At 61.9% G+C, this 25,135-nt stretch overlaps 1 protein-coding gene across 2 annotated transcripts in view; it reads left to right on the forward strand.

The window, feature by feature from the left end:
• The window catches only part of OSBP2 (oxysterol binding protein 2), a 123,279-nt gene that overhangs the window by 82,149 nt on the left and 15,995 nt on the right, over positions 1-25,135 (forward strand). For both annotated transcript variants that reach the window (XM_088828333.1, XM_055405408.2), the window contains exons 3-5: positions 12,315-12,571; positions 23,672-23,864; positions 24,310-24,427. In XM_088828333.1, the coding sequence (XP_088684459.1) occupies positions 12,315-12,571; positions 23,672-23,864; positions 24,310-24,427 (568 nt within the window). The remainder of the gene's footprint in view (positions 1-12,314; positions 12,572-23,671; positions 23,865-24,309; positions 24,428-25,135) is intronic.

Consider the following 25,135-nt stretch of genomic DNA (forward strand, 5'->3'; position numbering starts at 1 on the left):
TGATATGCTGTACTTTCTTTATCATTCAATTACAAATATTATCTAATTTTCCTTGTGGTTTTTATTTGACCCATTAGTCATTTAGAAGTGTGTGATTTAATTTTCATATATTAGGGTGTTTTCCAGGTTTATTTTTGTTATTGCTTTCTAATTCTGTAGTAGCCACAGAACATACATCTCATCGCTTTAAATCTGAGATTTGATATACGGCTCAGCACTGCTCCGTCTTGGTGAATACGTCACATATTGTTGAAAAAATGGGTATTCTGCCACTGCAGGGTGTGGTGTGCTAGAAACGCCGCTTAACCCAAGTTGATGGATGGAGGATACTTGAAGACTCCCATCTTCCAAATCTCTCTTCTGTCTGTGCCTTCCTGCAGTTGCTGAGAGTAGCACTGAAATCTCTAACTGTAACTGTAGATTTCACTTCTGGTTTTGCTTCATCTACTTTCAGACTCTCTCAGGAAGTGCATGCCCAGCCAGGAGTTTGTCTTCTTAATGAATTGACTTCCTTTGTCATTATGGAACTTCCCTCTTTATCTCTGTCCTAAAGCCTCTTTTGAGATATTAAGGTCATTCAGCTTTCTTGTAATTGCCATATGCCTGGTGTTTCCTTTCCTAGTATTTGTTAGAAGTGAAACCCATCAGTGTCTTTACATTTAAAGTGTGTTTCTTGTAGAAAGCATGTGGTTGGTTATTTTATCTATGCTCTAATATTTGAAGGGGTTTTATTGAAGATAGCCTATAATGGGTCTTGCTTTTTAATACAGTCTGATAAAGGCTCTGACTTTTAGAATGTTGAGAACATTTTAATGTAATGTAATTATTGATATGGGAAGCCCAGGTGGCGCAGTGGTAAAGAATCTGCCCGCAATGCAGGAGACTCGGGTTCGATCCCTGGGTCGGGAAGATCCCATGAAGGAGGAAATGGCAACCCACTCCAGTATTGTTGCCTGAAGGATCCCATGGACAGAGGAGTCTGACAGGGTACAGTCCATGGAGTTGCAAAAGTCAGACACAAATTAACAACTAAACAACAATTATTGATGTGTTTGGGTTTATATCTGCTATTTCGCTGTTGGTCTCATCTGTTTTCTTTTTTCCTCTTTTCCTGCCATCTGTGATATTTTTAGTATCCATTTCCCCCTTTATTGGCTCATAACGGTGTCTCTCTGTTTTCAGTGGTTGCTGTAGGGTTTACATTAGGCATCTGACTTATCACAGTCTTCCTGTGCATCGTATGCCATTTCGGCTGTAACTAAGAGCCTTAACAACAATATACTTCCATGGTCCCTCCCCCTTTCTGCTGCATCCTGCTTTACTTTTGAAGATACAACACACCTTTTAAACTTGCTATACGAGTTACGTTTAAACAAAATTTAAAAGGGAGACAAATCAGCCTCTTTTACGCTCACTCACACATTTATCTTTTCTGTTACTGAGCCGGACTTGGGTCCTCTCAGGCCTCTCAGCAAAGCCGATCTGCTGACACCAGCCTGTGGCAAAGGGAAGTTCAGTGCTTATCTGCAGGGCGCCAAGCAAGGAGAAGGCTCCTGCTCAAAGGACCCAAACTCCAATGGCTTTCGGGGAAGGTTTGAATTTAAAGGCGACATTTGGGGTGAGGTCTATAGGGTGCATGGCCTTCTTCTGACTGGTGGGTGGTAACAGGAGGGCGTTTCCGGAATCGGAATCCGCAGCCTTCTGGTTCCGTCTGGGGTCTGTGTGCCTGTGCTCAGCGTAGTCTGCATCCTCCACCTGCGTGAGGGCAACCGTGCTGCAGACAGCCCAAAGACGCGTGTCTGACTGTCGTGGGAACCCGTGTGGAGGAACCGGGACTCTGCTTCATGCCGAGTCGTGTCACCGCTTTTCTCCCGTCACCGCTTTTCCTTCGTTCTGCATCCCCCGCAGCCGACTAGGAACTGTGCCTGCTCTCTGGGACGAAAGCCTTCTTCCTGCAAACCAGACTCAGAGGGGCGTTTGTGACCGAGAGACCCTTCAGGGCCCTGCCCGCCGCCATCCCCAGCCCTCTTGGCTCCTCTGTGTGGATCTGAGCTGCCATTTGGTGTCACTGCCTCTTGGCCTGACGAACGTACTTTCAAGCTTCCTGTAGGTCAGCGAGCCACAGATTCTCTCAGGTTTTATTTATCCGAACATATCTTTCTTCCTCCTTTACTTTTGAAGGACATTTTTATGAACTATAAAGTGCTAGGGTCCTTTCTCCCTGCTCTGTAAGGAAGCCGTTCTTCCCTTGTCTTCTGGCTCACGTGCCCGTTGTCCGGGCACATCCACTTTCAGGGCCCCAGCATCCAGATCCCGGAGTCAAGCTGCCCAGCGGGTGACAGGGCAGGACCTCTGCAGCGCCCCTGGCACTGAAGGGGGCCGGAAGTGGAGCCCACAGCCCCAGGGTGTGGTGAGGCCCGGGCCGGGAGGCTGCGCGGCAGAGTGCTTGGCGAACTGCAGGCTGACTGTGTGCCGTCAGCAGGCGGGGACCCTCTGTCATTGCCTGGGTCTCTGCCCCAGCCTCACCAGCTCCAGGAAAGGGGCCTTTTGTAGCCCACAGCCACCCCATGGCCCCGAGGTCCTCCAGTCCTAGATGGCCTTGAACAATACCTCCACACAGCCCCCCAGAGGCCCCCCACCACCTGTTCCATCAGTCCCTCCCCTTCCTGTCCAGATGGGCCTGGGACCAGGACCGCAGAAAGTTCACCTATTTAAGGGGAGTGCCCCCAAGCCACTGTGCATCCAGTTGGAGACGGGTCTCCGGTGGAAGCTTGGCCCAAAGATGTTGGGTCTCTGCAGACCTAGGGGTTGTTAATCAAGCCCGCCTGGCTATGGGGTGTCAGACCGTGCGGGACTGTCTTCCGATGCCCACAAGCGCTGTGTGTATCTTTCCTTTGGTACGTCCAGGTTTCTGCCTCAGCCCCGCCGCCACAGTGAGAACCCCCTGGGCTCTGCAGTTGAGGGGAAGTTCCCAGACAGGCTCAGAGGACCTCAGCTCGGGCTGAGGCGCCTCCCTGGGGACTCGGGAGCAGCTGCTGAGGAGGGGTCCCAGGACTGGGGTAGGGAGCCTGCCAGCACGGCCGCAGGTGGGCAGGTGGCCATCCTCTATGAGACAAGGTTCTTCCCCTGTCTCTGCTGGCTCTCCCCTCCCCGGGCCTCTTGGAGGCTGTCACTGCCACCACGTGCCCCTCCCCACGGTTCCTCATGGCCGTATTTCCCCCTGGGCACCAGCTCCTGGTCACCGAGACTTGGCAGTTGCAAACAGCCCCCTTCAGTTTTTAGGGACAGTCCCTTTCAGCGTCTTCACAAATACCATCACAAGTTGGAATTTCCAATTTCCGTTTCTTCTAGAAAGCAGAAAACCAACCTCTTGATTTACAGTGGGAAATGTAACAGCCAAGAACCTGAGAGTGACGCTCCCTGGCCCTGTAGGAACAGTTTTCCAACTGAGACTGGGCGAGCAGGAGGGCAGAGCCAGGGGCCATCAGACATCCGGGGTCACACGCCTTGATCCCCTGTTCTCGGGAGCAAAGGGCCAGCAAATTCCCGCCTCATTCATCTTTGGCCAAGCTCCTCGAAAGGCCAAGCTTCCTTCCTGAATGTGAACTTTTCTGGGGTCTCACTGTTTTCAGATTGATTTTCCTCCTTAGCCATCACAGCTTGAGTGGCTTTTTCCCCAGCCAAGCCTTGGAAGCCCCCTGCCCACGGTGGTGTCTGCAGGGGTCCAGCTGGTAGGACCCTCTGAGCTGTGGGGTGGCTGCCCGCCCCCCCAGTCCAGCAGGTGCAGGTACAGGGGAGATGGGCTGGGGAGGTGATGGGGAGGGAACCGTGCAGAGGGCAGGGGCCGGCAGCCGGTTCCCTTGAGCCTTTCCCCCTGCAGGCCCTCCCCCAGCCCCGTCTCTGGGTCGGAGCCCAAGCCCCAGTTCCAACTCCCAGGTGGTAGATCTGGGCTCTGGCTGCTCTGCTGGGATGCGGTTACTCTCGCAGTCAGCGTTCTGCCCCATCTCATGGTGGCCCGGCCTCTGTGGATCCTGGCCTCCGGCCTGGCTCCCGGGGCTTCTTCAGAAATGACCAGTTCTACTGAACTAGCAAACCGGGGTAGGGTGGGGTTGCTTGCTTGGTCACAGGGTCATTTTCTCCCCTTTCCCCGTCCCAGAGCACAGCTAGCAGAGGCGCCCCTAGGCACCCCCAGGATCAAGTGCATGTCTGCATTAACTTCTGTATTAACTGTGGTGGGTGAACCTTTCCCCAGGAGCAGTGTGGGTCTGCCCGGTAGACCCCTCTGAACAGGAGCAAACTCTGGGGCCCAGAGAAGGTAGAGGTCTGCTCAAAGTCACACAGCCTTCTGGTGGCCAAACCAACACCTAAGCTGAGGCCCCGCCGGCCTGGCATTCTCCCAGTGGCCTGGGAACATAGGAGAGACAGCGGAGGCTGGACTGGGCACTGGGAAGCCTCGGTGTCGTCCAGGCACAGGAATGCCTTCCCTGGCCACGCTGACCCCCATCCCCAGCCTCCCCGGTCAGTTGTGGGTCGGGGCTCCCAAGGACGGTGGGTCAGGATGAGGACTGTCCACTGTCCTCCGTGTCCTCCGGGTGGGATGTTCGGAGGCCTGGCCAGGCTCCCAGCTGCATGGACGGGGACCCAGAACAAGGAGAGGAATCAAAGGGCCTTTGGAGGAGCCAAACAGCCTCCAAAGACACCCGCAGCCCTGCCCCTTTGTCTTGGCCTCACTCTGAGCCATGTCACTCTGAACACCTGCCAGGTTTCCCCTCCCGGGGTTGCCATCAGAGGCACGCGGCTGCCTCTGCCCCCCTGGGGCCCCTTGGCTCCGAGCATCCCTGCCTGTCACTCTCTTGTCACTGAGGCCTAGAAACAGCCCTGCCTGGAAAGTTCTCTCCAATGATCTTGTGGACGTCCGATTTTTTCCGAGGATAAGCAGCCGTGGCTGTCGTCAGGCCGGGGAAACCTAAGCCGGCAGGCTCCCGTGATAGGCTCAGTGGTTTCTCGTGCAGGCCTCAGACCTCTGAACTCGAGACTGGTGTGGGTGCTGAGCTGAAACCAAACACTCCCACAGGTGGAGTTCCTTGTTATCCATCCCAGGACGCTCTGATTGTTCCGGGGTCGCTGGTCCCACAACAGGCAGCGGAGGGGTGGGTGCCCTTGCCTGGTGGGGAGGAGTGGGAGGGAGGTTGGGCTGACGGGGGCAGAAAGAAGCCCTCCTGGCATCCCCACCACAGTCCTGGTCCACAGGGGCCACAGCTCATGGCACGATGGGACCCGGGTGGCTGCTAACTGGTGATGACGCCATGGAGAAAAGGCCTCTGGAGCTGAGGTGAGACCCCAACACCCAAGCTGCCTTTGGGTTGTATGGACAAAGGCTGGGTTTCAGCATGGAAATTCTGTGTGATCTCCTGCGCTGCCAAGACGAGAGAACTTTCTTTCATCTTCTTTGGTTACTAAGAAGGCAGCATAGGGCCCCGGAGATATGGAGCCTGACATATCTCGGGCTGGCATCTCGACATCAGCAGGTCAGAGGGAGGGAGCGTTGTGCCCCTTAACAAGGGCTCACACGCTGGGGGGTGGGCTGCAGTGTCTCCGCCCACACCTGCCAGCGTGGAGTCGTGCCCTCATGCCCCTGCCTCAGGTTGGCTAAGGGGCAGCCCACCTCTGCCCGATTGGTCCCTGGGCGAGCCGCAGACCAGGACAAGGCGGATGAGTGAGTCCGGAGGCCTGGCGGGGGTGGTGGGGGGGGCCATGGAAGAGCAGCCCCCGGCAGTGCACCCCTGTTCCTTCAGGAGCCCCGTGGACTCCTGGCTAGGGTGGAAGCGCTGGCTGGGCAGGGCGCTCTGCCAGTGGGCAGGGGCTGTGGGTGGCAGGTTGCCTTCAGCGTCGCAGCAGATGCTGCAATTGGAACTGCGCGTCTATTTTTATGCTCCATCTCTGCACCAGTGTTCGCTTCCCCGGTGGGGGGCCTCGCGGCCAGAGCCGTCCATCACCCCGAGGATGCTGCGTGGCCCTGGGTCCCGGGCGCTGCCGAGGAGGGAGGTGCCGAGGTCGGTGGGCGTCTCTGGAGCCCCCTGCATATGTCTTTCGCTTGTCGTCGTGGCTTGTGGTTCTGACCCTGGGCCCCAGCCCCTCCAGGGAGAGGAAAGGGGGCGTTTGTTTCTTTGCCTCTCCAGCCAGCTCAGGTTCCCCAGGGTGTGTTTTCCCGTGGGGAGAGCAGAGTCACGCGGGTAACAGCCTCCAGACTCACGTTTGTGGGGTGCGGTTTGCGCCTCCAGCCTGCAGTGGAAGCAGAGAGAAGCCCGGGGCACCCATCCCTGGCGACCCACTCAGCCTCGTCGACAGCTGCCCTGGTCAGGGGGCCACCCCTGCACCCCACTGCAGAGGGAGCTGCCCTCGGCACACTGCATGCTGACCGCCAGAGGGAGGAGGGGAAGACAGGCCCACCCGACGCCTGCGCTCTGGCTTGCGTCATCCCCCTGCCTGCCAGGGCTTCGCAATTTATTATTAATTGTTACCTGATGTTTCCACCAGATCCTGACACGCCCTCCAGGGTCCTCAAGGCCTAGCTTCTTGTAGCTTTCCGTCACCTACTTGCTTCGGGAGAAGGGATGTCATTCTTCCTGTTTTTGAAAGTAGTTTTTTTTTTTTTTAATCATCGGTGGTTCCTTTTTCTGCAGAGCCCCCTGCAGGACTAGTGACCCACAGACTGTGCCTTGGGAAGACAGCGCTGCCTTCCTTTGGGGCTCCCCAGTCCGGAAGGACTGCAGCGTCCTGGTGGGGGGGCAGCCCCGTTCCCAGGGGCCCTCGGTGGCTCCGGGTCATGTCTGGCCTGGTCCCCTGCCTCACTGTCTGGCACTAAGGCCCCTGACCTGCCTCGGGGGCTGTGCCTCAGGGGTGCTCATCCTCGGGCTGGGCGTCCCACTGCGGCCCAGCGCGCCTGCTGCCCCTCCCGGGGGCAGCCCCTCCTCCATGTCACCTGCCACCATGCCGCCCTCCCACAGGGCGCGCCTGCAAGGCAGCCCCCTCCTCCCAAGGCCTCCCACCCTGTCTTCTGTGGAGAGGCAGGGGGCCGGCCGGGGGTGCGCGCTCAGCCCGGGTCCTGTCCCCCCGGCCTTCCCCCGCCAGCCAGTGGCTCTCCTTGACTGTCTGCTGGTCTCCACCTGCCTTGGCCGCCCACCCCAAATGGCTGTGGGTCGCCTCCTTGGGGAGCAGGACGAGGCTTCTCCTATGGTCCTGCCCACTCTGGGCCCCTGCCTGGTCTGTGACCTGCTGCCTGCCTAGCAAGCGTTGAGCCGTGACCTCCGAGAAGCCCCCACCTTCTCACGTTTTCGGGTGTCCCTCCTATCATGGAGGCAGGTCCCGGCCGAGCACTGGGGAGGGAGCTGGTGGGTTCAGGGCAACTCTCACTCATCTCCAGCCACAGTGACTGAGGGGAAAGGGTCCTCTTCATCCAGTGCTGGACTTGGAGAAGCTTGCGGGCAAAATCAGGTTGCCCAGAGAATCGAGCAAGAAACAGTGCAAAATGGGGCAGCCCCAGGGCGCCCGACTCCCACGTCCCCACCATGTCGCCTCCGGCACCTTCCAGCCCAGTCTGCACTGGCCCCTGACAGGGCCTGCCCACCCAGAAACTTGATCCATTTTCCACAGAGATGGAGAGGGAAGAAAAAGTTCTGCTTCTAAAAATAGCCCGCCTGGCTCTGCTCTGCTGGCTGTTTCCGTGGCAACCCTCTCCTTCCCAGGAGTTCCAGGTGAAAGAGGGTCCCAGCAGTCGTGGTCCGGGCAGTGCCCAGGGGCTCCTCAGTCACAGCCGGCCAGTGGAGGCTTTAGGAGACCCCCCAAGTGGTCAGGGAGAGGCGTGTGTGTCAGGTTGGCAGGGAGCTCAGAGGGACCTGTGAGGTCTCTGCGCACTGCTCCTCGGTGCAGTGGCTGAGTGACGGCCCCCAAGGTGTCCGCGTCCTAATTCCCAGAACCCGTGAACATGTTACCGTCCATGGCAGAGGGCTTGTGCCCACGTGGTTAATTTGAGGACCCTGAGCTGGGGAGGTTATGCGGGGCCCACCTGGATAACCTGGGGTAATCACAGGCCTTATGAGAGGGAGGCGGGAGGGTCAGCGTCAGATTGGAAGATGCCGGTCTGCTGACTCTGAGGATGAGGAAGGGGCCTCGAGCCAAGGAATGGGAGCGGCCTCTACGAGCCAGAAAAAAGGAGGAAACACCCTTCCCAGGAGCCTTCAGCCGTGCGTAGCCTCGCCACAAGCCCACGCTTAGAGCCTCCGCCCTCCACGGCTGTAGGAAATTAAATCTGTGCCACTTGAAGCTGCAGGAACCGTTTCCCCAGGCTGCGGTAACAAGTCTCCACAAACCCATGGCTTCACACCACGCAATTTTACCTTCTCATGGCTCTGGAGCCCACAAGTCCAAAATCAAGGTGTCGGCGGGGCTCTTCTCTCTGACGGCCCAGGGAGAACGTCCCAGGCCTGTCTGCTGCTGGCGTCGCTGGCAGCCCTTGGCTTGTAAATGCTTCACTCCAGTCTCGTGTGTATTCTGCGTCTTCGCTTCTCTCCCCGTAAGGTCCGTCACAGGAGATCAAGGACCAGCCCTACTCCGGCATTATCTTAACTAACGGCCCCTGCAGCAGCCCAAACAAGGTCACATTCTTTTTAACTTTTTACTTATTTTTGACCGCGCTGGGTCTTCACTGCAGGCTTCCTCTCGTTGGGCGGGCGGGGCTGCTCTCCAGTTGCAGCTTCTCATCGCGGTGGCGTCTTGCGTTAGCAGCACAGGCTCAAGTCGCCCAGGTTTCAGTAGCTGCGGCTCTCGGCTCAGTGGGTTGTGGCCGACAGGCTTAGCTGCTCCGCGGCATGTGGGATCTGCCCGGACCAGGGATCAAACCCACGTCCCTTGCATTGGCAGGTGGATTCCTATCAACTGTGACACCAGGGAAGTCCTGTGTGCAGGTCTGATCTGAACGTCAGAAGCTCCAGGAGCAGCAGTGTGTGGGCAGGCAGCAGGGATTCCGCACGGAGGCGGCCGGGCCAGGGGGGAAGGAGGCAGGAGGATGGGCGGGCAGAGCTGCTTCCTGCTGCCCCGGCCTCCTCCTCAGCGTCCCCCCAGCTCTCCCGTCCTTGCCCCTCAGGTCGAGCCTCTGCCCTCCAACCCCCTCCTGTTCCCGCCCCCAGGGCAGCCTGGCAGGCCCTCCCCACAGCTGTGCAGTGCCGAGTCCTGGCCTACACGTGGGCTCTGCCACCAGCCAGGCACCCTTGTGGCTGGGAGCGTGGCTTTGGCATGGCCCTGGAGTTCGGGTGCTGCTGCTCTTGCAGTGGCAGCATTTCTGTAGGGTTTTGAGTCTGTGGGTGGTTCCGTGTCTGCCGTGTTGTTGAGGTTACTTTGTTCCTCTCACGAGCTCATTGTCCCTGAGTTTTAGTCCCAGTGGAAGTGGGGGCACAGGGACATGTGGGGTCAGAAAAGCCTGAGAACCCCCAAGGCCACCCACTCGAGAACTGCAGCCTAGAGAGCTTTCCTTCCTCGGACGACATGCCCGCCAGCAGAGCTCCCATCTGAGTTGGGGCGGCAAGGTGGGGTGAGCAAGCCGCCCTGCTCACGCACGTGAGGGAATCTGCCGGCCCAGCTTTCAGAAAGCGCGAGTGGAGTTAATGCCGTCACCCTTTCTGCCAGCTTGAGCACGGTCACGTCGAGTGGTTCCATTTGCATCTCTGATGTTGAGCTTTATCTGTGTGTCCAACACGGATTTGCTGCTTGCAGAGACCCCTGAACTGAGACCTGGGACTCAACACAGCCAGAGTGCACCATTTGGGGGCCAAGGTCCCTTTCCTTGTTCAGCTTCTCCCTGCACTACACCACCAGAGCCGCCTCTCTGACGTGGACCTCTGCTCAAATGCCCACACAGTCCGTTTGGCCACGGGATGGAGGCCCAGGCTCCTCAGCGTGGCTTTTCCCCACTCCAGCTTGCGGCTCTGTGTCCCTTCTCCCGACCCTGCCCTCCTGTGTGTGACTGCCGCCTCTCTGCAGGCCTGCCGGATGCACCCAGATCAGTCTTCCCTTCGCTCCCCTCCCTCCTCAGGTCCCCACCGTCTCTCTGGGAGGCACTGGCGGCCCCTCCCCACAGGACAGACTGTGCTGCTCAGCAGTTGCTGACCTAGTGCCTTCCCATCCCGCCCCAGACACCCAGCCAGTGCCCTGGGAGCAGAGCAAGCAGTTCCCCGTGTCCCGGGCAGCTGGACCTGACCTGGACCCCAGAGCTGCTTGCTGAGGTGCAATGACCACCCCCCACCCCAACTCCCAGCCGCCCTGCAGGAAGATGCTCAGAGTTTGGGCAGTCAGTTCTTGCTCGGAGTACAGGGGCTCACGTTCAGGCTGACCGATCAGTGGCCATTCTGGTTATTAGACATGTTGAACCTGGGAAGCAAGAGGAGGTTGCATTGTAACTCAGAGCCCTGGACAGTCCTGGAGGCTGCAGAACCCATGACCGTGGCCCTGGGCGATCTCAGAGCACCTCCTGACCCTCCAGACCTATCTCATCAGCATGCACTCACCAAGGCAGCACCTTGCCCAGGGCCCAGCACCCAGGACGGCGAGATACACCCCAGCCATTTGAGCCTTTCTCAGGTGATCCAGGGGAGAAGGCGATGGCACCCCACTCCAGTACTCTTGCCTGGAAAATCCCATGGACAGAGGAGCCTGGTAGGCTGTAGTCCACGGGGTCGTGAAGAGTCAGACATGACTGAGCGACTTCATTTTCATGTTCATGCGTTGGAGAAAGAAATGGCAACCCACTCCAGTGTTCTTGTCTGGAGAATCCCAGGGACGGGGGAGCCTGGTGGGCTGCCCTCTATGGGGTCACACACAGTTGGACATGACTGACGCGACTTAGCAGCTTAGTAGCAGGTGATCTAGGAGGAGGAACTGCCTCCATGCAGACCACCTGGGTTCAGATCCACCTCTGCCCCCTAGCAGCAGGGCCCTAAACCCGCGATTCAGTGTCAGGAGCTGTTTTCAAGCCTGCAGAGTGGGAACAGTCACTGTCGGCCGGCCACCTTGCGGCTCAGCACTCTCATTGGTCAGGCGAGGGGTCAGGACATGGCCCAGCACGTGCGGTCTCCAGATGCTGGGTTGTTTCAGGGCTGCAGGGGGCTGGATGGGTGGGGTGAGCCCTGTCCCCGGCCTGGCTGCCCGCCACTGCCTCCTTGTTGCGGGTCCCTCCGTGGCTGGCCAGGCACTGCCCCCAGCTCAGGGCGTGCGCAGCAGCAACTCAGCCACGGCTGCCCCCACGCACCCTGCTGCTGTGGGAGGAACTCTGTTCCCTCACGCTGTGTACTTTCTTCAAAAATCTGTGTCTTGGGTTGCAGACTTTCGTCACCAAAAAGATATATAAGTTTCTTGCTGATTCTCTCTGAAACAAGGCATCTTAGAAACCCTGGGCACTCACAGGCTGGTATCGAAGCGGCTGCAGGGCCCAGGCCAGCCATTCACCCCGCCCCACTCTCCACGGAGCCACCCTCGAACACAGGCTGGGCCGGCTGGGGGCCAGGCTCCAAGGTACCCCAGACTCCCAGGATGGGGCACCAAGGGCACCTGGGGCCCCGTGAGAGGTGAGGGGGTGGCGGGAGGGGAGTGAGCTGGGGACCTCCGCAGCCCGGCGTGAGGGGGCTGCTCTGGCGGCAGACAGACTAGCCCATGGTGGGGGGGGTGGGGGAGTATGGGGCCGGACTTCACCTCCCCGAGCCCCGTCGCCTGTCTGTCCCCCGGGAACGGTGCAGTCCCTGCCTGACAAGGCTGTTGAGAGGCCACAGCCGGTGTCTCCACGCGGAAGAGCCCACAGGCGAGCATGGCCTTGCTCCTTGAGGGAGCCTTGCAGCAGCAGGGCGGGGCTGTGACTGGCCTGGAGGCGTCCAGGGGGCGCTGAAGATGGGCCAGCATTGGGCCAGGGACATGGAGGGCAAGCCCCAGAGCTCGAGCAGCACTGTGTCTGCAGGGAGCAGGCGGCCCGGTGCCGCTGGGGGTGGGCGGAGAGCGGACAGCAAGGTGAGGTGCGGGGAGTCGGGGGAAGCAGGTCTGGCTGGCTGGCCTGTGATGCAGGGACTCTGCTTCTTCCGGCGGCCTCTGCGGGTCTGTGATGGGAGCTGCCCACCATGCCTGCACCCCGCAGAGCTCAGCCAGGCCCTGTCATTCAAGCTGGTCCCCTCTCCATCCCACCCCGCCCTCACCCACTCGCTCTCCATCCTGGCATCACCCCCCGGGGGCCTCGGTGTGTGCTGGCCCCCCGAGAACCACTCCGCGTCTCTCCACAGATGACTCTGGGGACGACGAGGACGGGACCCCCTCCCCAGCCGACAGGAGCGAGCTCCACGGCACCATCAAGAGCCTCTCGCTGAAGCTGGGCGACCTCAACGCGTGCAGTGAGCTCGTGGCCAAGCACGGCGTGGCACTGCAGCGCTCCCTGAACGAGCTGGATGGCCTGCGGATCCCAGCGGAGAGCAGCGAGAAGCTGAAGGCAGTCAACGAGCGGGCCACCCTCTTCCGCATCACGTCCAATGCAATGATCAACGTGAGTGCCCAGGCCGCAGGAGGGGCCGCTCGCTCCCCGGTGGGTGGTCCGGTTTGCCCCTCACCGCTCCCCGCCTCCTCCGGTCACCCCATCCACGCCCCCGGGCCGGGCCGCTGGCCCTCACTGTCAGGTGGAGCCTGGAGCTGGGCGTGGGACCCGGCGGGCGCTTCGGGCCTGGGCACAGGAGGCCGTGCTGAGCGGAGCAGTGAGCTCCATGCCCACAGCAGGGATGCGGCTGCCACACTGTCCCATCACAGCTGCTGCCCACCCCCCGTTCTCGAGTGCCCAGCCCAGACACGGCATGTGCGGGACCCCTGACTGGGGCAGTCGTGCGTGTAGGGTGGGGGTCTGGCACTGGGGGCCCTCGGCTGGCAGAGCTTCCCAGCCGAGGCCACTCGGTCGTGCCACCTGAGGGTAAGGGGCTGAACGAGGGGCCACGTGTGTGGACTGAGGGCTCAGCCCCAGGGGTCACCCTCCGCATGGGTCCCGGGAGCCACGTGGGAACGTGACCGGGAACCCGGTGGGCCCTCCTTGGTGGTGCAGGATGAGGCTGAGCCAGGCCGCAGGGCCCGCCCTCCCTCGACCTGATGAGTGCTCCCTCTGGACACAGGCCTGCCAGCCACAGCCTCTCCTCCAGGTGAGCCCCCCAGGAGGGCACACCGCGGCCGGGATGGCGGTGCTGGGAGCCGGGGCCAGGCATGGGGAGTGTAGGCAGGTGCAGAGGATGAGGCCCGGGCAGCTGTCAGGCCCGCCACAGCGGCAGCAGGCAGTTCCCAGCTGGGGACTCAGGCCCTGCAGCGAGGGGCCTGGGCAGAGGCTGGGCCATCCGTCCAGCAGCAGGGGAGCCGAGGGCAGTGAGACGGCGGGGGCTGGAGCCCCCCGCACGCCCAGCCCCTGCACCCTGTCCCCAGACTCTAGGGGCCTGGTAGGCGCGCGTCTCCCAGTGACAGACCCGAGGGCTGAGAACACGCTCGCAGCCCCCACGGCCCGGCCTCCACACCTGCCGAGCCTGGAGCCACATCGTCTCCACCGGCCATTCAGGGTTTTCCCAGATAGTGAGCTGCTGGGTTGGCGTCTCCAGCCAAAAGAATTTATCCGGCGTCAGAGGCTCGTCCGTGTTTACGAAGCCATCAAGCTTGCCACCTGAGCGCACAATGAACTGTGTGGCGGGAAGGAAGCTGAAGCCGCGGGGTTGGTCAGGGAGCCTGCGGGCGGCCCTGGCACCAGGAGACGCGGGCCGCATGGCGGAGCCTGCGCTCTGCCCGCCACGAACATGACCCTGAGGAGGGCCCCTCCCCGTCTGCTCCCGTGAGGGGCAGAGAAGTGAGGTGCTGGGAGGCCAGGCTCGAGCAGAGGCCCCATTCCTTCTGGGTGCCCTTCCCTTCAGCTGCTCCTCACCTGCAGGAGTTGGCGTGGCTCTGGGAGGGCGATCTGCATGGCTGACAGACGCCGAGTGCCCAAACCCCACCGCGTGCAGAAAGGCCGCGCAGGAGGAGCGTCCCCACCCGTGGCCAGGCCTCAGCCTCCACCCCGGTTTTGAGGAGAGGTTGGACCAAGGAGCTGCAACCGAGGCCCATCCCGCCCAGGACCCCTTACCCTCCCCATGGTCTCACCATTAACACCAGGTGGAGAGCTGCCCGGGGCCTCCAGCCGCTAAGTCCAGCTTGACTAAGCTGGACACAAGCCAGGTCTGTGCAGCCTGTGGGGGGCATGACAGTCCTTGTGAAGATCAGGGTGAGACCCCCAGGGGCCACAGAGGCCCCCCCTACTCTAAGGTCAACACAGGAAGGTGGCCTCTGCCCAGGCCGAAGCCCCGTCTCAGACGCCGAGACCCTGACGTGCCTCTTACCTTTGGGCAGCAGCTGCCCTGGGGTCTTCCCTGCAACGGTGGGGACCCAGGATGGGCGGGAGCTGCCCCAGCTGTTCCGTAGATCCCCCAGGTCTCACGGGAGGAGGAGGAGGCCGGATCTTCCACAGCTGGGCACCCCTGTCTCTCCACCACCCCTCCCAGCTCCCTGCCCTGACTGTGGGGAGCCCTCCACAGGAACCTGGGGGACCTCTCCTCCCACCCACTCCCAGCCCCCACCCCGCGCTGACCAGGGGGATTCCTCCATGGGAACCTGGGGTCCTCTCCACCACCTCCTGTGGTGGAGACTGCTGTGGGGTCTCCACCTCACAGGCTCCAGTTGAGCCTGGGTTGTGGCAGGGGAGCAGGAAGCGGGGACCGGCTAGTCAGGCGGTCACCTCTGCGGGAGGGCCCCGGGCAGGCGGCACTTGCCCCCTGGGGAGGCGGTTGCTGGACCTTCACTTTTGCCGGGAGTTCGGGGTTGACCAGCCTTCAGGAGAGAAGCTGGGTGAGGCTGCTGAACCTCCTTCAGATCTGCGAGGAGGCAGCGCTGTTCTCAGCCTTTAGATCCCAAGCTCCCAGCAGGGCAGGGAGGGAGGCATGCTGGACCGTTTCCAAGGTCCCAGGGACCGTGGCGACAGAGGCAGGCCTCCCCGTGGCCCTGCTCCCTGAGGGCGCCTGGCCCTCAACCAGAGGGTGGCCCCACTGGTGCACGTTCGAGGGAATGGGAGGCTGGGGGTTCTGCATCAGGGATACTGCAGTGTTGCCTCTGCTGTGCTGCGCCTCCTAGAACACCCCTCCCCCTCACACAGCGATGCTGGGCAGATCCCTGCTCATCTTTCCGAGGTCCCAGACGTCGCCACGGCCAGGAGGTCCTCCTGTTAGATCCCCAGGCCACAGGGGCACCACTGAGCCCGCCGAGCAGTATTTACCTGCTGTTTCCACGTCCGATCCCCCATCAGACGCTGTACCCCTCAGGTCAAGTGCAGGTCTTACCTGTGGCCCTAACCGTGGCCAGTGGGGCTGCCAGAGACACCACACTGGTCGCCCTGGGCCTTGTGTCTCAGGAGAGAGGGTCCCAGTGGCCCACATCTCACTGACCTGGGCCTATGTCCTCAGCTGCCCTGTTGGTAAGAAAGTGTGGGCTCTGCCCCCAAGCCAGGCACACAGCGAGGTGCAGAACCACCCTGGTCACCTGGCCTTGCAGAGACGTGACTTGGCCCGGCTGTGGACAAATAGGAACAGGGCTTTATGCCGTCAGATCGTAAACGCATTTTTAGCACGGGAAGGTCACCCTGAGCCCACCCACAAGCCCAACAGCTACTCCCAGGCCCATCTCACAGTCCACTTGGCTGGCTCAGCCCTGGGTGCCAGGTGCTGGGATGAACCACTGGCCCACAGGGAGCCAGACAGACAGAGAACCAATTTCCCATGGCCACACTGCCGACAAGGCGTTCCGCACACACCCCTCCCCTGGCCCACTCGGCAGCGTGTGGTGGGGAGGCTGAGGCGGCTGCTGAGGATAAGAGCCCAGGTCTTGCGGCTCCAGAGCCCCGACTCTAGCCTCCCAGCGGGCAGGAAGCCCCTCTGCACACTCTCAGCCCACCCCCAGCCCCACCTCCCCACCTCCCCCACTCTGCCCTGTCGGCAGGCCCGCGCACCTCCGGGGCTTTTTAAGGTTTATTTAATTGAAGTACAGTTGATGTAGACTGTTGCACGAACATCTCCTGGACAGCACAGTGCCTGAGTTGTGCGCATGCTCGCGTTCCTTTTTTGTTCTCTCCCACTGTGGCTTATCCAGGGTGCTGACGCGGTAGGACCTTGTTGTTTCACGGGCTTTTCTAGCCCAGCATCGTGCCCGTCCTCCCCACTGAGCTGGGCGCCTGCAGGGATTGGACACGGTCTCCCTCGTGCTCCGGGAGCCCTGTAACTTCCAGGCGTGGCGCAGAGTCTGGCATGTGGGAGCATCAGTGAACGAGAGAGAAAGACGGCAGGGTGGGACCGAGGGCTGTCAAAGAAAGCAGGAGCGACCGAGTGAACCGCTGTGTCTGGCAGAATTCCCTGGTGAGCGATTCCGTGAGACTCATCGTGAGATCCCGTGCTGGCACCGCCGACTGGGTAACCATGCATCACTGCCATTTAGGAGGAGCCTCACAGCCGACTGGGTAACCATGCATCACTGCCATTTAGGAGGAGCCTCACAGCACCGTGAATGACTGGGGCTCCTAGGCTGAGCCTCAAAGTGTGTGCCGGGCATCTCCAACCCTGGCCTGGGTGTGGAGGCCGCAGGCTGCACCGGAGAGCCAGCACACACCCTGTGTTACCACAGCGGCTCCGTCACGGGGTCTGAGGTGGAGAAGGGCAGGGTTAACGTGTCACCAGTGCCCTGGTGGCTCAGAGGTTAAAGCGTCTGCCTCCAATGCGGGAGACCCAGGTTCGATCCCTGGGTCGGGAAGATCCCCTGGAGAAGGAAATGGTAACCCACTCCAGTATTCTTGCCTGGAGAATCCCATGGACGGAACAGCCTGGTAGGCTACAGTCCACGGGGTCGCAAAGAGTCGGACACGACTGAGCGACGGAACAGAACAGAACAGAACAGTGCATCTTTGCGTGTTAGTTTCCACAGGGTGAAAGAACGCACTCCCGTCTTCTTCCCCCGAGCCTGTCTTTGTGGTGAAGCAGATGCCCCGGTTTGGGGCCGGCCTCTGGGGGTGGTGGTGACAGCAGGCGCCCGGGATGCCCCGGTTCCTTCCTGGTGTCGTTTGCTCCCCGCGGTGGCCACATGGGGTTGGTGTCCTCCCAGCTTCCCTGTCACCATCACTTGAATCATTCGGGCGCTACCCCGAGGCCCAGAGCGAGGGCAGCCCCAGTGTGGAGGTGCCGGGCCCCCTCCTGACATGGCCGCTCCGAGCTGGGCAGGAACGGGGTGAGGGCAGCCGACAGGTGAGCAGAGCTGAGGGGTGGGTGCGCCCCACAAAAGACCAGAGACAGGTGAGGTGCAGGAAGCTGGGGGTGGGGGCCGGGTGCTGGCCAACCAAGAGTGGTGGCCACCAAGTCCCCCGACAAGGGCCCAGGAGGATGGAACCTGCACACTGGGTCCCTCGTTTACCAAGGAAGGTGGCGGCCCACAAGGGACACGTCCTGCTGCCCGTGGCAGAGCTGGCCAGCGGGGCAGGCTGCAGACCCTGATGGCAGGGGCACAGGGCGCGAGCCCAGCACAGCTGGACCTGAGGGGGGCCCAGCTCCAGCTGGCGGAGCTGTGAGGACAAAGGTGGGGTGAGCAGATGCGCTGGGGGCTGGGGAGGCGGACGGCACGAGTGGGAGACCGCTGAAGCAGGACAGGCACGTGAAGCAGGGGCAGCAGCTCCGGGCTCTGGGCCGGGGCCTCGCATGGGGGCATCGAGGGACAGACCAGGTCAGATGGGCCTTTCCCGCTGGAGACCCTCTGGGGCTGCTCTGAGCCCCGTCTGGAGAGCATGAGGGGCCCCTTGTACCCACCCAAGTGGAGCCACCCTCCGGGTCCTTCCAGGGCCTGTGGGCAGGCTCCTGTCCAGCTGACCACTGCTTGGCTCCCAGCAGCTTGCTCACTCAGAGCCTGGGGAGAGGAGTAAAAATAGATTCCGGGACGGTTTAAAATCGGTCGGCAAACTGGCGCCCAGATGGGGCCGGCTCCTGCCCACGAGGGTGAACTATTTTGAGTCTGGAAGGAGCTACTTTAAAGTGTGGACGGAAGTGAGAAGCCACCCCCACTGGGCCGTGAGCGAGTGCCCTCCATGTCCAGGAAGGGCTGGCCCATGTGCGTGACAGCCGGGCTGAGCCAAGCCCACAGGAGCAGGGGGCCTGGCCCTGGGAGCGGCTCGGCCTGGAGGGACGGTGAGGCTGGTGGACACGCAGTGTGGCCACGTGGCTGGTCCTGAGCCACAGGGGCCCCCTGGACAGCCCGGCACTGCTGTGGCTCCTCAGGGGCCCTTGTTCCCCATCTCAGAGCCTGGGTGGCTGTGCTTCTCCCCAGGTGGCCATCTGTGACCCAGTCAGCCCCTTCCCACCATCGGGAGGCGAGTGGGGAGGCCAGCCTGCCGCTCCTGGGTGGGAGGGGAAGGCGGCTCCCCAGACCTAGTGTGAGCTGCTGGCCTCACAGAGGGGCTCATGGAACCTTTGACTCAGAATTTCCCCCTATTTGCCTCCTTTAGTACCACAGAGCAGTGGGGGCGGGTCCACAGCGATGCTGCCCACGGGAGGGTCGATGTGGCAAGGTGGCCAGCCGCCCGCCAACCTGGGAGCCCAAGGCTGAGAGCCAGCCACAGGGCCATCCGCCCCGGGCGGGGCCTGACTGCTTCAGGGGGCGGCGTAGGCCATTCCCCCATCCTCCCTGCGAGCCGGGTGAGCGGAACCTGCTAGGTGTCGAGGGCTGGAGACCATTTCCGAGCTGGCCCTGGCCACCTGCCCCGCCCGGTCCTGGGCATTTGGCCCTTGAGTCCACCTCCTCTGTAGCTCCAAGGGCCACCCAGCTGACACCCACAGACTCCCCAGCACCCTCCTCGTGGCCCAGCCAGGGCAGCTGTGACCAGGCAGGAGACCGATGATTTCTGAGCGGCCGCTGGAAAGGCCAGACCCAAGCAGGGGTCCCAGCCCTGCAGACCCTCCTCGACCTTGGGAGGCTCCCTGGGCCACATGAAGAGGGGCGCAGAGACCCAGGCGGAGGCCCGACACCCTGCTCGCCCGCCCCCGTGTGGGGAGCAGGGAGGCTGTGGTTGCGATGAGGATTAGGATTAGGAGGGACGAAAGCGATTAGTGTGCATCCTCCTTCCTTCGGGTGCAGCTGGGCCGGGAGTGCAGCCCAGACCCTCGGCATCTGCCCCACGGGACACCTGCTGGGGTGACCGACAGCCGAAGCTTCCCTTGGGCTCCCAACAGGCTCCCCAGGTGGGCAGCCCTCAGCTGCCCTCACAGGCCTGCCCCCAGGTGGGTGGCAAGGCAATGCTGTGAGGCCCAGGTGCGGGCCCAGGGCGGCGTGGGGGGCTCTGCGGCGGCCCGGGGCGCTGCTTCTGTACAGGGCGGGGGACGGGGTCTGAGGGTCGGGACGGGGCCTCAGGGGAGATGACCGTGCTCACTGCCAGGGTCAGCCAGGCCCTCCCCGGGCCTCTGGGAGCCACCCCCGGCTGCCGGGCCCCAGGCCTAATCCAGCTTAGCGAGCGCAGCTCAGCATTCTGGGCGGCAGGGCCAGGCCAGCCCCTGCTCCCTCCGCGCCTGCCGGGATGGGGCCCGGGGAAGGGCGGCAGCCTCAGGGGGAACCGCTACCTCTGGGGACAGACACCAGGTAGGCAGCTCGGGGTGGTGAAGGCACCGGCTCCCATCACCTGTAGACGACCCCACCCCTGACTCCTGGCGTCGGTGGGAATGGCCCACCCCGGCCACGTGCGGTCCAGAGGTGGCCCTAGACCCCCTGTGCCTCTGTGACTCCATGTTGGCCTGTCCTTCAGAGGCAGTGCGGTGGGGGGGCCCCAGGTTTTCGGCGGGCAGCCCTGGCCATGTGGGCAACAGCCTCAGCTGCAGGGCCCAGGCAAGGCAGCATCCTGAGGAGCCCGGCTCCACTGCAGGGAGGCCCAGGAGGCCACACCAGCCCAAGGAGCGCCCAGACAGGCGTAAGGATCCAGCTCAACAAGGGAGACTTGGCCCCGGCCCCACAAGCGCCACCTGCGGCCTTGAGCAGGTCCCTTGGCCTCCCTGAGCCGCACGTCCTCCTCACCACACTTGGGATGGTTCCTCAGCGCTTGCAAGGACGCCCCCCGCAGCCCGTACCCCCAGCCTGTGGGGGGTCAGAGGGTGGTGGGGCTGGAGAAGGAGGAAGACATGGGGGCCACATGGGAGGGGAAGTGTGGGGAAGGACGGGGCCTGGAGATGAGTGCGGAGGGGGCCTGGGGCCAGGTCTGAGAGCAGCTGGGCAAGAAAGCGGTCGTTTCTATAGTATTCAGAGCCTCATGAACCTCAGGAGGAGGAGGAAGGGAGCCTAATTCATCTTAATACCACAATCATCTTTCCCTCCTTGGCTTTTTCACTTTTTAAGTATTTGGCTGTGCTGGGTCTTAGCTGCAGCATGCAGGAGCTGTTTCCCTGACCAGAGATCAAACTTGGGGCCCCCTGCGTTGGGAGTGTGACATTTTAGCCACTGGACCACCAGAGAAGCCCCTTTTTTAAACTGGTTTACATTGTTCACTTGAGGCGTATAGCAAAATGGTTCAGTTATTCATTCTTGATTCCTTCCCAAGTTATTACGAGAGGCTGAGCAGGGTCCCCTGTGCTGTACGACAGCCTTGTCATCTGCCCCTCTTTGCCTTTGTTGCTGGGAGCTAAGGCCGTGTGGAGTTCTCTGAGTCTGTGTGAATTATGAAGCTTGACCTTTGGCTATTTTATACTGTAGTTTGTGGCTCTTTCACAAGTATTGTTTTAAATCCTCTGAGTTGTATGAAAGCAAAGCATCCACCTACGTTAAACCTCGAGGGGTGACTGCAGGAACTGTGCACGGTTGGCGGGGAGTGACGGCAGCAGGGGCCACAGAACAGCGCTTAGGCAGAAGCAAGGGCAGAGGCCCCTGTGGAGCTGCCAAGCCAGTCCGATGGGGCAGGCAAAGGGCCACTGGGCAGGGCACCCACAGACCCCAAGAACCAGAAAGCCGTGAGCACCCATCATGTGTGTCACCCATAACAGGGTTCCACGCATGGCTCAGCCCTGTTCCCTTCACGCCCCTACCAAAGATGGGTAGGCTGGGTCCCTGGCATCCTGTCCTGCTCACCCCTTCTTGACCTAAGCAGCCTTTCCTCCCTGGGCCTCAGTTTTGGGGGCACAGGAGCACCCAGCAAGGGTCTTCCCTGAAGCAGTGGGCCCAAGGAAAGAAGGGCACACACACCCCTCCCGCCAACGCCAGGCCTCTGGGGTGAGTTTGACACCACCACACACCCAGCTCAGTGGCCGAGACCTGCCCAGGCCAGCAGCGGAGCAGACCAGCACCCCTGCAGTTAGGGCTCCTCCCCGGGTGGCAAACAGGTGGCCGGAGTCCAGACTAACCTGACGGAGCGCTAGGGCTGCACTTGGGGTCAGCAGGGGAGGGATGACGTGTGCTTGGGTCACTGAAGGCTGGCAGCTCTCTGGGGTGGGCTGAGCTCTGGGTCAAGGACTTGGGGTCCTGGGGCTCCTTTAAGCGTGTGGGACGTTGCTGAGGGGTGCTTGGCCCTCCCACCCCTCTGCTACCCCTTAACCAGCCAGGGCAGACCCCGGAGAGGTGCCTTCCGGCCCAGCCCCTGAAGGGGGTGGTCAGCGGCTGCTGGCAGGGCCCCTACCCTGAGGTTCACTGTGAGGAGGGGCAGGGCAGGGGTGAAGCTGGGGCCACTGTGGGGCCCAGGGTGGGAAGGGTTGGCTCCAGGTCACAAGCCCGGGAGCAGGGGAGCTGGGTTGTGTGGTCGTCTGTGACAGCCACTCCAGTCTGGGGGTGAGCCTTGTGTAGCCCACCGAGCCCCAGGCCTGCAAGGGCCGGGCTGCAGCCTCTCACCTCCAGAGCCTGCTGAGCACATAAGCAGCTTTCTTCCTTCCCCACGAGTCTCTCCCTCCCCCAGCCCGTGTCGGGACACCTGTCACAAATCCCTGCCCTGCTGGAGAAGCGAGTTACAGTGGCTTAGGTGCGGCCGGGCAGGGATCAGACCTGCAGGGAGGGCAGGGGCCCCTGAACACACCTGCTCCCCAGAGCCTTGCAGGGGAGCTGCTGGGGATTGAGCCTGTTTCCTCTTTTGTCAGATAGGGACGGTCCCTCTCCTCCCACCTTGAGGACTCTGCTGGGTGAGCAGGGACAGGGGCTCACGCTTGCGGGGTCTGTGGGGCATTCCTGTTGGGGTTCGTGGACAGGATGTGTGCTCAGAGAAGCCAAGTGGCCCGTGCAGGAACCGGCATTCCCACTCTGATCTCTCACCCTTTTCTGGTTTCCTTGAGGGGAGCCCTGCCCACTGCGTGCTGTGGGGTTGGAGGGGTGGTGGGAGGAGATGGGGTGACAGAGGGAAGGTGCCTGGGAAGGACCTGTTAAGGGGCATCGTGCAGGGCCAGCTGAGGAGCTAGAGAGCTGGCTGAGCCCAGGCAAGGTGCAGGCATGTGCTCGGGGCTGACCTTCATTAAGAGGGTGTCCATCAAGTGCTCCCTGGCCCTGAGCTCCACGTTACCCCCCCGGCTCCTCCCAGCAGCCCTTCAGGTCATGCTGTGTGGCCCCTGTGCCTTTCTCCCTGCAGGACTCAACTCTCTAACCCTTGGGGAGGGGCCACATGCGATGTTCATGGAGCCCTGTGGCTGGTGAGGGTGGCACCCTGAGACCACCTATGCAGCTTGGGCTGGGAGCCAGTATCCCTTCTGACCACATTAGAGGAGTCCAGAAAGGGCAAGCTCAGACATGTCCGGCTTGGAGCTCTCTGCCCTCCAGGGACAACAGAGGCCCAGGCCCTCCTCTCCACCTCGGTGATGGGGGCAGAATGACCATCCCTTGCTTCCTCAGTGGGTGCCGGAACCCCCAGTGGACCCAGGAGGCTGAACAGAATCCGGATGTCATGGCAGACCACAAATCTGAAGGGAACTTGTGGTAACCATGTACAAAGTTCTCAGTCCCAGTTCCTTTGCTGGAACTGGGGGCTTCCGTGGCGGCTCAGACGGTAAAGCCTCTACCTGCGTACGGGAGGCCTGGAGAAGGCAATGGCAACCCACTCCAGTACTCTTGCCTGGAAAATCCCACGGACGGAGGAGCCTGGCAGGCTACAGTCCATGGGGTCGCAGACAGTTGGACACGACTGAGCGACTTCACTTCTCCTTTGCCTGACAAGACCCTTTAGCTCTGGGCCAGGCAGTGCAGCAGAAAGCAGGTGGCTTTCCTTCCTTCTGCACCTGAGTCAGGGTCTGGCCCGGGCTGCCAGGAGTGCACTGGTTCCAGCGGGGACGGGGCTGTGATGAGTCTCAGGCCCCGCACACAGAGAGGCTGTGGCAGCCGAGAGCGGGGTCCCGCCCTGAGAAACACCCAGGGCGCTGGCTGCTGCTGGCAGCACCGGCCTCTGCCCTCCAAAGGCATCTTGAGTGCGGGCTGCCAACCAGGGCGGACACCAGGCTGGCTCTGAGAAAGCCGGGGTCTCCTGACCCCGCGACAGGCACAGGGGGCAGCGCGAGTGTTTCAGCCCCTTGGGGTTGACCCCCCCGGGGTCTCCCTCTCTGCTCACAGGCCATGCCCCCCCCAGGCCTGCAGGGACTTCCTGGAACTAGCGGAGACGCACAGCCGGCAATGGCAGCGAGCCCTGCAGTATGAGCAGGAGCAGCGTGTCCGCCTAGAGGAGACCATCGAGCAACTGGCCAAGCAGCACAACAGCCTCGAGCGCGCCTTCCGCGGCGCCCCAGGCCGGGCCGCCGACCCCAGCAAGAGCTTCAGTGAGGGTGAGCGGGCGCCTGGCCACCCGCCCTGCACCCTTGGCGTCCCCACCGCCAGCTGGCTCAGCTTCCAAGGCCCCCCCGGAAACGCACCCCTCCTGCCCATACCTGGTGCCCGCCTGTGTGCCCCTGTACCCCCATGACGGGCACAGGCTCCAAAGATGAGCCCCGTGGCCAGACCTCCAGGGTGCCAGGTGACCACTCACCTAACCTGGAGCTCGGAGGTCACAGGTGCCCCGGGAGAGGGAAGCTGGGCCACTGACCAGCATATTCGGAGATCGGGGAAGCTTCCGGAAGGAGGGAGGCTCCCTGAGCAGGAGGCTGAGAGGCGCATTCCGGGGAACGGAGCAGGGCAGCTCGGCGGGTGATGGGGCTCTGGACTGCCCGGGGGGCGGGGGCAGGCGAGATGGCCGAAGCTGCCAGCTGAGGCAGCCGCGGTGTGTGTCTCTAGGAAGCCTCTTGACCAGCAAAGGGGAGGACAGTGAGGAAGATGAGAATACCGAGTACTTCGACGCCATGGAAGACTCCACGTCCTTCATCACCGTGATCACCGAGCCCAGCGAGGACAGGTGGGCACGGCCGGCGGCGCCTGGACAGCCGCTCCTGGGCCGCCGCCCTGCCGGCTTTTCCTTCTCACGCGCCCCCGGCTCTTTGCACTCAGGGTTTTCTTTTCAGTCTTGCTCCAGATGCTGGTTTTGCTTAGATTAGGTTCTGTTCTTCCTTAAATCAAAAATACCCAGACAGCGTTTGTACGGGGATTTCACTTTTATAAATGGAGAGCAGGGCGCTGCCCTGCCACAGAGCCGCACAAGGTCCCGGGCTCTGTATCAGCATGCTGGAGCGGGCCGGAGACAGGACGCCTCTCCTTCTCGACCTCGAAGCTTTTGTTTCATTTCTCATAAAAGCTAGCTCTTTCAGAAAGGATCTTTCTACATACACGTTAGTAGTACCCAGTTGACAGCCATGCTGCCAGTCTCTGGGCCCTCAGGACGCACCCGGGCGTGCACCCAAGCTGGCAGGACGGGTGTGGAGGGAGCAGAGTGAGGCGGGGCTGTGGGCAGGAGCGCATGGGGCGGGAGCACGGGCTTCACAGGGTTAGGGCGCGGGCCTCGCCAGGGCCACTCACTCTTGCCAGGGAGGCTTAGGTCCTGACACCGAAGGGGTTGGTGGGCCGGGGGTGGCTGCGTTGGTTGGCACGGAGGGCCCCGACCTCGACCTGGGGAGGAGCTGCCTCTCCACGTCCCGGGACGCTGCCATAACTGCCCACGGCCCCCTGC

This window comes from Moschus berezovskii, chromosome 19, assembly GCF_049115385.1.
Source record: "Moschus berezovskii isolate FMDL1 chromosome 19, NW_MosBer_1.0, whole genome shotgun sequence".
In the NCBI taxonomy this organism is placed as follows: domain Eukaryota; kingdom Metazoa; phylum Chordata; class Mammalia; order Artiodactyla; family Moschidae; genus Moschus; species Moschus berezovskii.